Here is a 15904-nt window from a genome sequence, read left to right as displayed (position 1 = left end):
CACACACCGGCAACAGATATACCACACTGGCAACTGGCTACACACACCACACACAGAGGCAACTGCTACACACACTGCGCATGCAGGCAGAGGCATACCCCAGCTCACCCACACAGCCCCAGGTGTACATAACACACCGCCCACCACCTCGGCAGCATAGATGAGGGTAAGGGAGTTTTCCTACTTCTCAAATGGAGACTACGGGGTTTAGTGTAGTTTACCCACTTCTTTTTTTACCGCTACACCCCTAGCCACACAGCTACACGCCCAACCCTCACCTGCCCCCAACACCTGCATATACAGTCTCTCGCCCTGTAGCATGTTCCTTAGCACTTACACAGTGCTTTGCAGGCACTTAAGTGCTATGGAGGCAAGAAAACACAACAACGAATCCTCCCAACCGTCTTTGTGAGAAGGCCCGTTTTACAGAAGGGGAAACTGAGGCAGGGAGCGGGAAGGGATTTGCTCAAAGTCGAGTCAGTTGCAATGGTGCTCCGTGCTCCAGTTCACTAGTCCACGCTGTCTCTGTGCACGAGGGTGTGAATGTGCACGCACAAACCCTTGTGCCTAGACACACGCTCAGCCACACACAGATGTCCGTTCACATCTCTAGGCACACAAATGCACAGCGCACACTTATCAGATACACAATCCTGGAGGTACTCGCATCCCCCTGTGTGTGCGCACACAGCACACTGAATCCACACATGTGCTGCAGACACCTGTGTATTAGACTGTCAGTTCTTTGGGGCAGGAACTGGTTTTGTTTGTACAGCGCCTAGCGCAGCGGAGTCCTGAACCATGACCCGGGCTGCGGGATGCGATCCTCTCCCAGAGCTGATCGAGGGCTGGCCTCCATTGGAAGGACGGGCCTGCCCAATTCAAAGGGAGCCTCAAAAGACACCACTCACACACACACACACACACACACACACACACACACACAGTTGCAATGTACGCCTCAGCTAACCACGGCCCAACTCCCTCCCACACCGGTCACAGATACGGATCCACAGGGGCAGGTGCCTGCAAGCTTAGCTTCCTGCTTAGCTGGCGAGCACAACAAAGGGTTTGTCAGCTGGGTGACGCTCAGCCCGGGGCCGGAAAGGGGGGAGGGGCAATGATACACACCCTAACCACCCCCCCCACCACTGTCACCAGCCTCTCAAGCTGGGGAGGAGCTGGCTATTCAGGCTGGCACCCTTAATAGATTGGTGTCCCCAACCATGCCATCTCTCGGGGGTGGGGTGCAGGGAGCAGGAGGAGATGCAGGGGTAGTACATGGGCGGGGTGGTAGGGGCTTAACAATAATCCAGGCGGGCCACAAGCTGAATGAAGGCAGGAGTGCGCTCTAGGAGTTAGAGCAGGAGACCAGAAGTCAGGATTCCTGGGTTCTATTCCCAGCTCTGACAACGTCTTCCCTGGATGACCTCGAGCAAGTCATTCGGTGCACGTGCCTCAGTTTTCCCAGCTATGGGGGGCACCGCCAGGGATACCAGGAGACTTAGCTTAGGGTTGTAAAGCACTTTGAGCCAGCGAGACAATAAATTAGTAATAATGGGAATCGAATCTTATGATGACAAGAAAATCCAGGCCAGGACAGTTGTACTAGTGGCAACCAGTCATCACCATCTGACGGCAATTTGGTGGCCTGTGTGAAATGAGTTTGCCAAGTTTCGGTCCACTCCTAGCAGGCAGGGGCCCACAACAACAAAACCCACGGGACGTTTGGCAGCAAGGACCTGCTTTGCAAAGGGGCTGATGGCACAGGGCTCTTCGACTGGCGTTCTAAGCAACCAGCACCTTTGGCTACTGAGCCGTAACTCACCCATACTTAGCCATCCCCTCGAGCTGAGGGGCCTGAATTCCTTCATCTCAGCCCTTTGGACTCGGGGCGAGCGCGCCAGAAGAAGCTGCCCGTGCTCGGACGGAGGAAGGGAATGCAGCCTAGCTGGCCTCCGAGGCAGGCAGGTGCCCAAAGGCCACCGGGCCGAGAGATGCCTCTTACCTCTTCCCACTGGTGGATGTAACGGATGAGCCGGGAGAGGCGCAGCAGACGCAGAAGACTGAGGATCTTGGTGAAGCGGACAATGCGGAGGGCCCGGGCCGTTTTGTACACCTCCGAATCAATGCCCTTCTCCACGATGAGGAAAATATAATCCACAGGGATGGAGGAGACAAAATCCACCACAAACCAGGTCTTCAGGTACTTCTTCTTAATCCTCTCCGGGTCCAGGATGATATCCGTGTTGTCCTCGATGACTATCCCCGTGCGGAAGTTCAGCACCAGGTCCATGAGGAAGAACGTGTCAGAGACCACATTGAAGACTATCCAGGGGGCCGTCGTCTCCTCCTTGAAGAAGGTGATGCCCACCGGGATGATTATGAGGTTGCCCACCATGAAGAGAAGCATCGTGAAGTCCCAGTAGAACCTGGAGAGGCAGAGCAGAAGGAGACATCACCAACAAGCCCTCTGGGTTCCCTCTTGGTTTACTGTGGTCCCCCACCCCGGCCCATCCCCACAACAGCCTCCTGCAGGCAGGACCTTCCTGGGAAGTGGGTGTGGAAGGCCGTGCAGGGGGAGAAGCAGCTGGAGCTCTCCCTTGCCAGGGGAGGAGGCATCTCCCATGTGAAGGGAGCTCCTGAGCCCTGCAGAAATAGACTTCCAGTTGGGGCTCCAAGCAGCACAGGGTGGAGAGTCACCACATAAAGGGTTGATTTGCCAGCTCTGCCCCGAAGGGGTGGTCTGACGGCAGCATTTAGGCACAATGGGCACCATGCCATGTGGTGCCTTGACACCAGACAAGCCCTCATCCCACTTCCCTCTGCTCTCCCTTGCCCCCGCTCCCTACCTTGTAGTTGCTGTCAGGCTGCTGGGAAAAGCTTCCCCATGTGTCTCGTCCCTCCTGCCCCAAACCCAGCTCTCTGGAACCTGCCCCCCCTTCTCCTCCCTTCCTCCACCCTCCTCTTCATGTGGCTCTGTGCTAGTCTGGTGTAGGGCCTGAATGCAAATACATGCAGTCCAAGGGCTGGATGAGGTCACCGGTGGTGGGGGTGTCTGCAGGGCCCCCCTGCCCCTCAGAGCGTGGAATTTCTAATGCTAGGTCTGTGCACATTCAGGGTGCTGGATCAGCTGGAGCTGGGAATAGAACCCAGGAGTCCTGACTCCCAGTCTCCTGCTCTAACCCCTTGAGAGCGCTTCCTTCCGAGAACAAACAGCTTCCTGCCAGATCGGGGCCCTCTGACCCAGAGCCATTCAGGGCCGAGAGGTGGAAACTCTCCAGAACTGACTCCAGAAACCCCATCTCCCCACAGCCTCCCCCCAGTTCCACATAGAAGGGGGGAAAGTGAGCCTCGCTCGCTCTCTCAGGGACTGCGTGGCCCCTCGTGGACACAATGCTGACAGCGGCATGGGCTGGCGTGTTGCGTGGCAATTTATTCAGGTGTTTTTCCTCCAGAGAGAGGCTGGGCAAACGCTGGTTTGAATCACGTACAACTGCAGCTTAAGTCAATGCTTCTTGCAATCCCTGTTGGACAGAGGGAGGCAGGTAGATTAAGGTGGGGGGGGGGAAAGTCTACTCTCGCCTCCCCAGTGTGTTTTCTACCCATCCCCAAATCCCCTGGCCCTTCCCTGCACCTTCAGGTCAGCAACGACCTTTCCCAGGAGCCTGCAAGGTCAAAGCAGAGACCCACAGCCCCATCCTAACATCAGCATGCTGCTCCTGCCTCCTCGTTAACATGGTGCTCACCCGCTCAGGGAACGCGCCAACCCCTTGCAGCAGAGCAATCATGTGTCTGCGGGGGGGGGGGCGCACAGAGAGAACGCTGCGGGTTTAACAGGCCGATGCTAAAGAAAAACCCTGGCACGCCCTTCTCTCTCCAAATCAAGGAAGGCAGCCAGTGGGCCCTCTGTCTAACCTCAGGGGGTCTCTGAGCAATTGGCTGTGTTGGCTAATTCCCAGCCTCTGGTCCCCCGTGCACCAGATACCCTGCTCGATAAGATAACGACACGGGGCCGGGATGCGTTTTTTGCCGCCGCGGGTGGTGCTGCGGCTCCGACAACCCTCGTTTTCTACACGGGAGACGGCAGGGACGTCATCACTTCAGCTAAAGTTGGCAATTTATCCGTGCAGTTCCTGGGGGCACCTCGCCGCACAAAAGGTCTCAAAGCCGCAGGACCGAAGCAAAGGCAGGCGCAAGCCACTGAAAACCCAGAGAGGGGGAGCAGACGGATACATGGTCACTGCTGGCTGAGGAGCTAGTGTATATTTGGGGGAGGGGGGCTGGCTCTCTTCCCCCCCCCCCGCCTCCATAAAGGCTGGCACATGAATAGAGTTAAACCTGCATCTTTCAAAGGGGAAAGCAGCCTTCCTTTTGCAGCCAGCCTCCTGACCTTTCTCCAGTGACAGCCTGCACCTGAGCCGTTACCAAGGCAACAGTTAGTGATGTCACCGCTGCACAATTATGACTTCAGAGCACAGCGAGGGGTGCATGTCCAAGGTACCCTTCAATTATCCCCAGAGGCTGCAGAGGGAACAGACACAGCGGAGAGGAGAGAGAGGCAGTACGGTCTAGTGGCTTTGTGCTGGGTTCTATTCCCAGCTCTGCCACAGCCTTCCTGTATGACCTTGAGCAAGTCACCTCATCTCTCCGTGTCTCAGGGTCCCCCTCTGGCCAGTCAAAGAGGTAGCGACGGGTGGCAAGAGAACTCCACCAGGACCCCCTCAGGGAGCGAGTAGGTGGTTGGGATTCCAGCTACCCAGACATCATAGTATCCGAGTGCCTCATGAGTGAAGGTAGTCCCGCGACTCGGGTATTATCCCCATTCTACCAACAGACACCTGAGGCAGAAAAAGGGAAGCGAACCCAGGTCTCCCAAATTCCTATGTCGCACCTTAACCGCAAGACCACCCCCCTTCCCTCTTCAAAGTCCCAGGGGGGACTCGAGTTCAGGGAACGCTGGAGTAGGGGGAGACCGATGGAGGTGAAAGACCCCCCAAATCCATTAACAACTGCACAAGCCATCTAGCCCCCTTGCCCCCAATTCTGCAGGCTAGATCCAAAAACACCCCGAAGACTCTCAAGGGTAGCTCTGCCTGGCGAGTTTGGGGCAAATGCTCAGGATTCCAGGGGACCAGCCGAAGCAAAACTTTCTATCCTTGCCTCCGCTACGGGGTCTGTCTGCCTCTGGCCTGCTTTCTAGGCGTGCTCAGCCACTTGGCGCCAACGCTCAGGGTCGCCGGCAGCCAGCCCCGTTCACACAACACCAAGAGGCCCCACAGTGTTCGCTGGCCTGGACACGAGGCGAGTGATGGAGGCAATGGAAAATCTCTTGCAAACCGAGTATTTAGAGAGCTGCAGTGGCACTGGCAGACCAGGCTGGCCCTTGGGGGTGTAGCTGAGAGGTGGAAGGTCTGGGGCGAATGAAACGGCTGATAGACTGAAGGAAGAAGTCCTCTGCGAGGATAGAGATGGAGGGGGCAATATCTTGCGCTACTGGCCGGGAACAGAACTCCCATCGTAATACTTCAGAGCCAGTCTTTAAGTGCTTTACAGAGAATTCATTGAGTCTAACAGCACCCCGGGGAGGAAGGGAACATAATGCCATTTGATGGGGGGGGGGGGGGAACAGAGGGGCAGATCCCCCAACGTAGCTCACGGCCAGATTGCCAAGGGCTCAGCACCCACAACTGGAGGCAGATTTTCAAAACTGCTTCTCCCCCATTTAGGCACCTAATGAGTTGGTCAGAGCTGCCCAGCACCCAATGTATGGGGCTCTTGGGAGAATCTGGCCACCAATTCAGGTGCCTAACTGGAAGTAGAGCTCTTTCGAAGGAAAGTTTGGCCCAGAGAGGTTCAGGGACTCACCCAAGGTCAGGTAATGAATCAGTGGCAGAACCAGGTGCGCAGCTGAGGGCTCATTGTAAACTGACCCCTGTTTACACTGCAAGTCCCAGTGGGCATTAGCCAAGCAGATCTGTGAAAAATGGAGAGAATAAATCTAGACACACTGGGAAAAATTCTCCACATTGCAACCCCATGGGAATCAGGGCCAAATATGGCCCACTGAGACTGACAAACCAGCCCTGATCACTTACTGTGTTTTCAGAAGAGCTATCGTGTGTAATTGCATAGCAGAGATGGGTAAAGCCAAGTTAGTAAGTATTCCTCAGGGAAAAAGTGAGCATGTGGAAGGAGGAATCCATTCCACACTACTGAAAAAATAGTTTTAAAAGCAATTAAAGATGGGATATGAGCATGTAAATTCTGGGCACCTCTTCCATTAGGCATCCTGCTCCCTGACCTAACAGAAACCCAACGCTCAGGAGAGAATACAAGATTATGAAGAGAATGGATTGTAAATTCTGTGGGACAGGGCCTGTGCTTTTTTGCTGTGTTTGCACAACACCTAACACAATGAGGTCCCGGCCCATGACAGCAGCACTACCCCAATACAAATCGTAAATAACAACAGCACTGCCAATGCCAGTGGTAAGGGAGTTACTTGTCCCAGAAGCTTAAGAGTTCTCAACTCCCTCGGCACAGAAGCCTGCTGCAGAAGTTTGCACTAATCCTTTTTAATTTTGCCACTGTAATTTCAAGACTGCAGATGCAACAACAACAGGGCAAACAGTCAGATCATCCCCATTCCCCCTACAAGCACTACTTCTAGGATGTATTAGCAGGAGTGCTGTAAGCAAGACATGAGAAGTAATTCTTCCGCTCTACTCCGTGCTGATTGGACCTCAACTGGAGTATTGTGTCCAGTTCAGGACGCCATGTTTCAGGAAAGATGTGGACAAATTGGAGAAAGTCCAGAGAAAAGCAACACAAATGCTTAAAGGTCTAGAAAACATGACCTATGAGGGCAGATTGAAAAAATTGGGTTTGTTTAGTCTGGAAAAGAGAAGACTCAAAGGGGACACGAGAACAGTTTTCAAGTACATAAAAGGTTGTTACAAGGAGGAGGGAGAAAAATTGTTCTTCTTAACCTCTGAGGATAGGACAAGAAGCTTAAATTGGAGCAAGGGAGGTTTAGGTTGGACATTAGAAAAAACTTCCTAACTGTCAGGGTAGTTAAGCACTGGAATAAATTGCCTAGGGAGGCTGTGGAATCTCCATCATTGGAGATTTTTAAGAGCAGGTTGGACAAACACCTGTCAGGGACGGTCTGGATAAAACTTAGTCCTACCATGAGTGCAGGGAATTGGACTAGATCACCTCTCAAGGTCCCTTCCAGTTCTCTGATTCTATGAAGTGAGCTGTAGCTCACAAAAGCTTATGCTCCAATAAATTTGTTAGTCTCTAAGGTGCCACAAGTCCTCCTTTTCTTTCTATGGTTTCTATGATTCCTCCTGGGCAGAAATCTCGAGCTCATTAGCATTCAGCACCACGGACAGCTCACCGTGGTCAGAGATTCAGAGCAGGGAACATTTGTAAACTAAACCCCAGCAACAGAATGCCAGAGAAAATGAAACAGTGCAAGCAGTCATCAAATATTTTTCCAGCCCAACCTAGAATATGCTTCATTACCAGAGTGCAGAAAGCAGAAATTTTAGGGTGAGTCAAAAAGAGTAAACAAGCAACACATGCCAGTTCTTTCCCTTCTATTATGCGAGTCATCCCCCCTACCATTAACCAATTCAATGTTTAATTAGCCATGATGCTGCTTGAAGATTAATAGCTATCAGGATAAAAAGATTTAAAAGACACAAAGAGCAAGGTCCTGATTTTTAGGAGTGCTGAGCCCCCACATCCTCAGCTCCTTTTAGATGAGGCCCTAAGGCCAAAAGTGTCATACCAGTTGTCTAAGGTTAGGCTCCATATCAATATTGAGGCACTTAAGTATAAACAGCCTGTTTTTCAGAAATGCTGCACACCCACATATCCAATGGAAGTTCATGGGAGCAGGGGGCCATCACCGCTTTTGAAAAAAGGAATCGGGCCACTTATTTAAGTGGGTTTAGGAGCCTAACTGTAGGAACCAGGTTTGAAAAGTTTGGCCCAGGTGTTTAAGATACAGTGAGTCCTACATTATTGAACCTGATCTCAAATAGCCAAGTACACAAGGTTTCCAACACAGCTGTGTGTGACATTTCATTGGTTGTCAATTTCCTTTACAGATCCTTTGGGGGTTGCTTTGCAGCATTCTTAGCAGTCATCAAAAAAAGATTTCCAAACCCTTAAAACATGTCTCTGAAGCAGTAGCTGCTAGCTCATGTTCCTGATGAACAAACTACTAAGTCTGTCTCCCGTCTATCAATTATGACCACTTTGCATTAATTCCACAGCAAGGAAGAATCACCAAGGATATCAGTAATAACCAGTTCATCAGAGTGGTCTCTCAGCTCACAGAGAGAGGGCATCATATAAATATGCAGCTAAGATGTCCCTTTAAAAAAAAAAAAAAAAAAAAAACACCACCAAAAACAACAGGCCAGTCCTCCCAGGGAAGCAATACAAATTCTGGTAAAGGCTACTAGAGCAGCAGGTGCATGCTTTGCAGCATCAAAAGCCACATGGGCAACTTGCCATGTGTATAAAGGGTTCAGCTAATTGGCACAAAATTGTTTATCTAAAACACACACCTGCCATAACACTTACTTTGACATATCCCTGCCTGGTAGTTCCACAGCTATTGCTTTACCAGCAGGAGCTCACCAGAAAGAAAAACCTGCATCTTGCTCAGGTTTATTTCCCATCTGCAGTTGCAGTGAAATGGTGTCTGAGTCAGATTACAGGACTCCCAGTCACTCCTTTGGCAATTTTTGATCCTCAGAGTAAACTCTGAGTATATCTACACCAGACAGTCCCAAAGCAAATACACAAAGACACACACACACACACACACACACACACTTGCCACTGCAACTAACTGACTCATCCGAAGTGTATCGCTCTCATTTCTAACGTTCCCAGGTTGTATGCATGCTTCAGGGCATAAACCAAGCTCTAACTACTAGAAATCAGGATGCACCCTAACGTGGGGACAGATTATTCCACATCTGTCTACTGTGGGGTTTCCTGCATCTTCCTCTGTAGCACCTGGCACTAGCCCCTGTCAGAAACAGGATACTATACTAGATGGACCTTGTGTCTGCCCAGTGTGTTTGTTCCTACCAGCTGGATGTAAAACTTTTATAACAACACTTGGTGCTAGTATAGCGTCTTATATATCCACAGATCTCAAAGCATTTAACAAACATGTTTTGGTGTATTACATCTCCTGACCCTCCTATGTCTCAATTTTACAGAGGGATAAACTGAGGCTTAGAGAAATTAAGCACTTTGCCTTAGGCCACTGCAGAACTGGGAATAGAACCCATGAGTCCTGACTCTTAGTTATCTGTCCCATCTTAGCTTTAAAATTTAGCTTCAACTGGGGAGAAAAGCATTAACTAGACATTTTTTAAAAGGCACCAGGAACAGGAAATAAATGGAGAGGGTAACACAAGACAGCTCATCGCTGGGTGGGTCAATTCTGCATTGTATGTTTCAGCATGTAATTTACAAGGTTTTTATCAGATTTGCAACTAGTGATACAAAACAACCATCCTGTTGCCTCCTAGTAATTCAATATTTGTGTAAATAGGAACTTTAGCTCCTCGAGCATATCTCCCCCTTGCATTTTGCATGAATAATTATAGTGCTCTGCCTGTGATGAGATACATTCTGCAAATGGGTGCGATTATGAAGTGATGTCACATATGCAGATGGGAATGATTTTATCTTAAAATGAGAAAATGGATCTTGCAAGGAAAACATTGCTGGAAACATATTCCATTGTCCTGATCAGATTTTGGGACGAGAAACAGCATTTGGCAAAAGCATTTACATGTAGAGTGGAAATCAAATAAAGCCAAATCCGTATGCACCTTGATATGATTTCCGAGATAAATTTTTCATGGATTTTTCTCTCTCTGTGTATGTATCAAATCAGTGTATATCTTCTTTTTATTCTGCACCTAAAGGCCCCAGGTGAGAGCGGAAGCCATTGCGCTAGATACTAGCAAACGAGTCCCTTTCCACAAAGGGTTTATAGCCTAAATAAACAAAACAGACAAAGAGTGGGGGGGGGGAACAAAACACACAGAGAGGAAGTGATGTGCCCATGGTCATGCAGCAGATTGGTGGCAGAACTGGGAACAGAACTAGGGCTCTTGCCTCCTAGTTCTTTGCCCTCGCTGCTGCCTACCAGATGACCTTGTGATTGAAGCACATCACAACAAGACACACATGGATTTTTATTCCCAATTCTAACACTGACTCACTGCATAATCTTGGGTAAATCTCATAGTCCCCATTTCTGCCAGGAGCTCTGCAAGAGCAAAGCCTGGTGCCCAGGCAGAACCTCCCTGGCATCCGGAGTTTCTGTAACCAGCACTTGGATTTGCGGACACCGAGCCCATTGCAGAATCAGGGACTTCAGTGTCTTGTCTGCCGTAAAATGGGATAGAGGAGGAGGAGATGTTTCACTGGGGAGCGGAGCCGCACAATGGATAGTGTTTGCAGAGCACTGAACGAAAGCGCCAAAAAAGTGCAAGGCACTGTCTGCCCTCAGCTCTTGTTAAAACACAATTTAAAAGAAATGCTTAGAAATGGTCCCAATGTCTGACTGCGAGAAATAGCCCATGGGGAGCAAGCATGTTCTTCATGGCACTATTAATTCTTAATTCTCTTAAACACAGCCCGAGCATTGCCACAGTGATCTCATTATTACAAGGTCAAGACAGACAATGGAGATGAGACTACAAAGTCAAGATGAAACAGATGTCAATGCAAGTTGTGGTCTAATACCATTTAAACGCACCACCCCAGATAACGTTAGAACAAAGCTATGATAAATGGAATGAAGGCGGGGGATGGGGGGGACAGGGGAGAGAGACATTCAGGGGCAAATTCTGATCTGAAACCACTGGGACTGAATTGATTTCTATGGAGTTGATCCTTCCCTTCTACACTGGTGCGAATCACGCTTTTTATGTTAGCTGCTTATTCTGCATTAATGCCTCAAGACAAATGGTGTGTGGTGGTAATTAACAAGGAGGGGAAAGGTAGAGCTCGCGACAACAGACTCATAGAAAAAGATTAACGACCCTACAGGTTGTTAGCATGGGATTAGTGAAGGCTATATATCAGGGAGCCTTTCCTCTGAGTAAAAAGAAAAGGAGTACTTGTGGCACCTTAGAGACTAACAAATTTATTAGAGCATAAGCTTTTGTGAGCTACAGCTCACTTCATCGGATGCATTTGTAAATGCATCCGATGAAGTGAGCTGTAGCTCACGAAAGCTTATGCTCTAATAAATTTGTTAGTCTCTAAGGTGCCACAAGTACTCCTTTTCTTTTTACGAATACAGACTAACACGGCTGCTACTCTGAAACCTTTCCTCTGAGTATGTCAGTCATGTTTCAGCCCTGCAGCATATATGGCCCCTTCCCTGAGAGGGACCCACACCATGGGGAGTGGGGGAAGGGGATCCACTGGATAGGACCTGCTGGAGAATTCCTGTAAGGAATCAGTGTCAGTGGACAGGAGCTACAGTCTTCTGAACTGGGGAAACACTACAGAAACATTGACATGCACTGCGGCAAGCATGTAACCAAAGGTCACCTACCAGACAGCCTGTTCCTCCAAAAACCACAGCCAGATCCAGTCCAGTGCCCTCTCTCCATTGGGAGTCAGGAGACCCGAGTTCCATCCCTTGCTAAGACACTGGCCTGCTCTATGACCTCAGCCAAATCATTTCCCCTGGATTCTCCTCCCACCCTTTGTCTGCCCTGTCTCTTTGGCAGCAAGGACAATCTCTCACTACATATTTGTACAGCCCCTAGCACCACGAGGCCCTGATCTTGTAGGTGCTGTTAGGATAAATAAGTAAAAGCGGCAAAGAGTCCTGTGAATACCCACGAAAGCTTATGCGCCAATACGTCTGTTAGTCTATAAGGTGCCACAGGACTCTGCCGTTTTTGCAGATCCAGACTAACACGGCCACCCTCTGATAAATAATAAATAAGATCCTCCAAAATCCCCACACCCAGCTGTGGAACTCAGTTCAATCCTCTATTGAAATGTCCATATAAACAGACAGAAAGCAGCCGCAGAACCATGAAGGAAATAAAACAGCCCATTGGTTCAGAAAACAAGGTTAAGTGGCTACCACAACAGAGGGGCTGGAACTAACTGCAAGATTTTCTGTCCGCCGCATGGGTGCTCTGGCTCTCCTCCTCTCCAGAGGTGGAGACAGCCTGCATTGCTGTTAGACCCCCAGCCACTGACTTATAAAACGCTGCCGGAGAGAGATGGAGGAAGAGCAGGAACAGCAAGGGAAGGAGGAAGAAAATGGTACCTAAGCAGGCTTGAGCACCCAGATGTCTGGTGACAGCTGCATCTTCTGTGCAGTCTTGCCTTGGAGAGTGTGGGTCGTGGGCCATTTTTCAGCCCCCCAATAATAACTGCAAAAACCCCACATAGCTGTACAATATTTGATCAGATCATACGCCGCCTCCCCTCCCCTCTCCCCTCCCCCCCGAGCAGCTTGAATTTAACTCTGCAAACATTGGGAGCATTCAAAGCTCTCCCAAGGGCTTGGCAAAGGAGGCTGGGGGGGGGGGGGACGGAGACAGAATACTGTACGACACGCCAGATGGAAAGGACACAGATGCTGCTGCAGTAGCTTGCGTTCTGCTTTGTGACACCTAAGGGGCTCTAGTCCCATGAAAAAGATGAAAAAAATCTTGCTGGAAACCCTCGACACCGAGGACCTGGCTTCACCCACCCTGGAGAATTAAAGCTAGTTACACAGTCTGGCCTCATTAAAACATCCTGTAGTGCAGGAGGGGAGAGGGGCAGAGAGAGACACAAAGCTGCTGCATCACTGATGTTTAAATAAGGGGAGAGGCCAGATCCTCGGCCGCTACTATGCCCACCCTACCTTCCACCACTCCATTTACATGGCCAGCCCAGTGCTGATGGCAGGGAGAAGCAGATTGCCCTAAGAGGTGCAGCTCCCCTGTACCAGCTGTGGAATGTTAGACAGGGGGAGGGTGGGCACCATCGCCCACTGGGCTGGGCCACATTTTATTCCTGCTCCTTGCAGCTGCCTTCCCATTTCTGCCTCTCTGGGAGTGACCCTAGACAAAGCTGGGTCTCTGAACACTGCTGGGTCACTGTGATGGCTTCCTGTTTGGTTACAAAAAGAAAAGGAGTACTTGTGGCACCTTAGAGACTAACAAATTTATTAGAGCATAAGCTTTCGTGAGCTACAGCTCACTTCATTGGATGCAAATTTTGCATCATTTGCATCCGACGAAGTGAGCTGTAGCTCACGAAAGCTTATGCTCTAATAAATTTGTTAGTCTCTAAGGTGCCACAAGTACTCCTTTTCTTTTTGCGAATACAAACTAACACGGCTGCTACTCTGAAACCTGTTTGGTTACAGACACCTGGGCAGGAGGGCAAAGAAGGTCAGAGGCCTCCCTGGGCGGAGGAGAAGCCCTGGGGCGAAGGGATGCCCTTGTCAAAGGCACCCAGCTTGGATTCCTCACTCCCTGTCCCCAAGGGAAGCCGGAGGCCTGGTGCCCGCTCAGATGGGGCTCTGTGTGGCCCTTGCTGCTGCTTCAGCTGGGGGATCAGGGACCCCCATCCCCCCCAAGACCAGACAGGAGGGGAAGGTGTAAAACAGACCCCGGGCTCCTCTCAGCCCCTCCACTCTCCAGGCACAGCTCAAGGTGCCCTCTCACCAAAGTGTCGCCCAGCCTCCCAGCCAGGCCTGGCCTCTCCCCCAGTGCTCAGCCACCTCCCCACCCTGGAGGAGCTGATCAGTGGGATGGGGCGGGGGGGGGGGAAGGAGATAAACCAGGTCCCCCTGCCCCTCTGGCTCCCCCAGAACCTGAAGTTGCTGTATTGGTGGGTGGTCCTGTTTCCTCCCCCAACATGGGGGAGGAAACACCCCCCAGCCTCCCCCCATATTTGAAGTCACTGAAAGGTTGATCTTGCCCCTGCGCTTTCCTCCACCCCCCTATGCACGCCTAGGCTCCCTGCCCCCCCAGGATCTCCATCTGCCCTGGGCCGCTAGTACCAGAAGTCACTGTCGGGGTGGATGGTCCCGGTCCCTCCCCCAACCTGGGGTCCTTGCCCCTCTCTCTCCCCCCCCCCCCGCCTCCCTGCTCCTCTCTTCCTTCCCCATCCCAGCCTCTCCCCTCTACCCCCGCCGTATTTGAGGTCGCTGAAAGGGTGATCCAGCCCCCCCCCAGGGTCCGGTACCTGAAGTCGCTGTAGGGGTGGATGGTCCCAGTCCCTCCCCCAACCTGGGGTCCTTGCCCCTCTCTCTCCCCCCCCAGCCTCCCTGCTCCTCTCTTCCTTCCCCATCCCGGCCTCTCCCCTCTACCCCCGCCGTATTTGAGGTCGCTGAAAGGGTGATCCAGCCCCCCCCCAGGGTCCGGTACCTGAAGTCGCTGTAGGGGTGGATGGTCCCAGTCCCTCCCCCAACCTGGGGTCCTTGCCCCTCTCTCTCCCCCCCCCAGCCTCCCTGCTCCTCTCTTCCTTCCCCATCCCGGCCTCTCCCCTCTACCCCCGCCGTATTTGAGGTCGCTGAAGGGGTGATCCAGCCCCCCCCCCAGGGTCCGGTACCTGAAGTCGCTGTAGGGGTGGATGATCCAGGCCCCCGCCGACTTGACCCGCTCCTGCTCCCGCTCCACCGCCTTCTGGGAGCCGAACATCCGCAGCGAGAACTTGTTGACCCCGGGCTGGAGCATGGCCCCGAACTGGCGCTGCATGAAGCTCGCCTGGCTGCCGCGGGGCTCGCCGCCCTCCTCCCCGCCGGCCCCGTCCGGCCCCCCGGGGGAGCCGCTCTCGGTCTCGGCCCCGCTGCAGGAGAAGGAGACCTTGGGCTCGCGGGGCGGCTCGGCCTCCGGCTCCCCGCGCCGGCACTCCCCGTTCGGGGAGCCCTTCCCGGCCCGCCCGCCCATGCTGCCGCCCCGCAGCGGCGGCCCGCGCTTGGCGCCCGGGCCCGGCTCCTCCCCGGCCGCCGGCCGCTCCTCCGGGCCCGGCGCCCCGCCGCCGGCCGCCGCCTCCCCGCCGCTGCCCGTCCGCATGCTGCAGCCGCCCTCGCCCGGCCCGCCCGAGAGCCGCAGCCGGCAGCCGGCGAGTGGCGAGCCCAGCCCGGCCGGGGGCGGGGAGAGGGGCGGGGAGAGAGAGGGGGAAGGAGGCAGGAGGGAGAGACAAGGAGAATAAGGGGAAGGAGGCAGGAGGGATGGAGAGAGATGAGGAGAAGAGGGGGAAGGAGGGATGGAGAAGAGGAGAGGACGGGGAAGGAGGCAAAGCGACAAGGAAAAGAGGGGGAAAGGAGGCAGGAGGGATGGGGGGGAGAGAGAGAGGAGGAGAAGAGGGGAAAGGAGGAGAGAAGAGGGGGAAGGAGGCAGGAGGGATGGGGGGAGAGAGAGGAGGAGAAGAGGGGAAAGGAGGAGAGAAGAGGGGAAAGGAGGCAGGAGGGATGGGGGGAGAGAGAGGAGGAGAAGAGGGGGAAGGAGGCAGGAAGGATGGGGAGAGAGAGACGAGGAGGCAAGAGGGATGGAGAAGAGGGGGTGGAGAAAAGGGGGCAGGAGGCAGAGACAAGGAGAAGAAGGCAGGAGTGAAGAACAGGGTGGGGTAGGATAAGGCAGGAGAAGGGGTAAGACAAGGGGATAGGGAGAGGGATCAGACTGAAGAAAGGAACCGAGAGAGGGACAGAGACACGAGAAAGGGAAATCAAGTGGAGCGGGGTGGCAGGTGGAAAGAAAGGCAAGGAGAAAAGGAATGCTGGAGGGAGAAAGAAAGGAGAGAGAGGAGGGCCCCGGGAGGATAAAAAGCACGCAGCAGTGAAATGAGGGCCGGGGAAGAATAAGGCAAGACAGGAGGAATGGGC

General features: G+C 52.6%; 1 protein-coding gene across 3 annotated transcripts in view; it reads right to left on the bottom strand.

The window, feature by feature from the left end:
• Window positions 1-15904, bottom strand: part of HCN2 (hyperpolarization activated cyclic nucleotide gated potassium and sodium channel 2) — a 57619-nt gene that overhangs the window by 31079 nt on the left and 10636 nt on the right. For 2 of the 3 annotated variants that reach the window (XM_038384446.2, XM_043502402.1), the window contains 2 exons: window positions 14632-14868; window positions 2009-2432 (listed from right to left, as the gene is read on the bottom strand). In XM_038384446.2, the coding sequence (XP_038240374.2) occupies window positions 2009-2432; window positions 14632-14868 (661 nt within the window). The remainder of the gene's footprint in view (window positions 1-2008; window positions 2433-14631; window positions 14869-15904) is intronic. The other variant, XM_038384449.2, reaches the window with a different exon arrangement.

The sequence above is a fragment of the Dermochelys coriacea genome, chromosome 25, assembly GCF_009764565.3.
Source record: "Dermochelys coriacea isolate rDerCor1 chromosome 25, rDerCor1.pri.v4, whole genome shotgun sequence".
NCBI lineage: Eukaryota > Metazoa > Chordata > Testudines > Dermochelyidae > Dermochelys > Dermochelys coriacea.
Note: the sequence above shows the minus strand (reverse complement) of the source record. Positions and strands in the feature narration are given on the sequence as shown.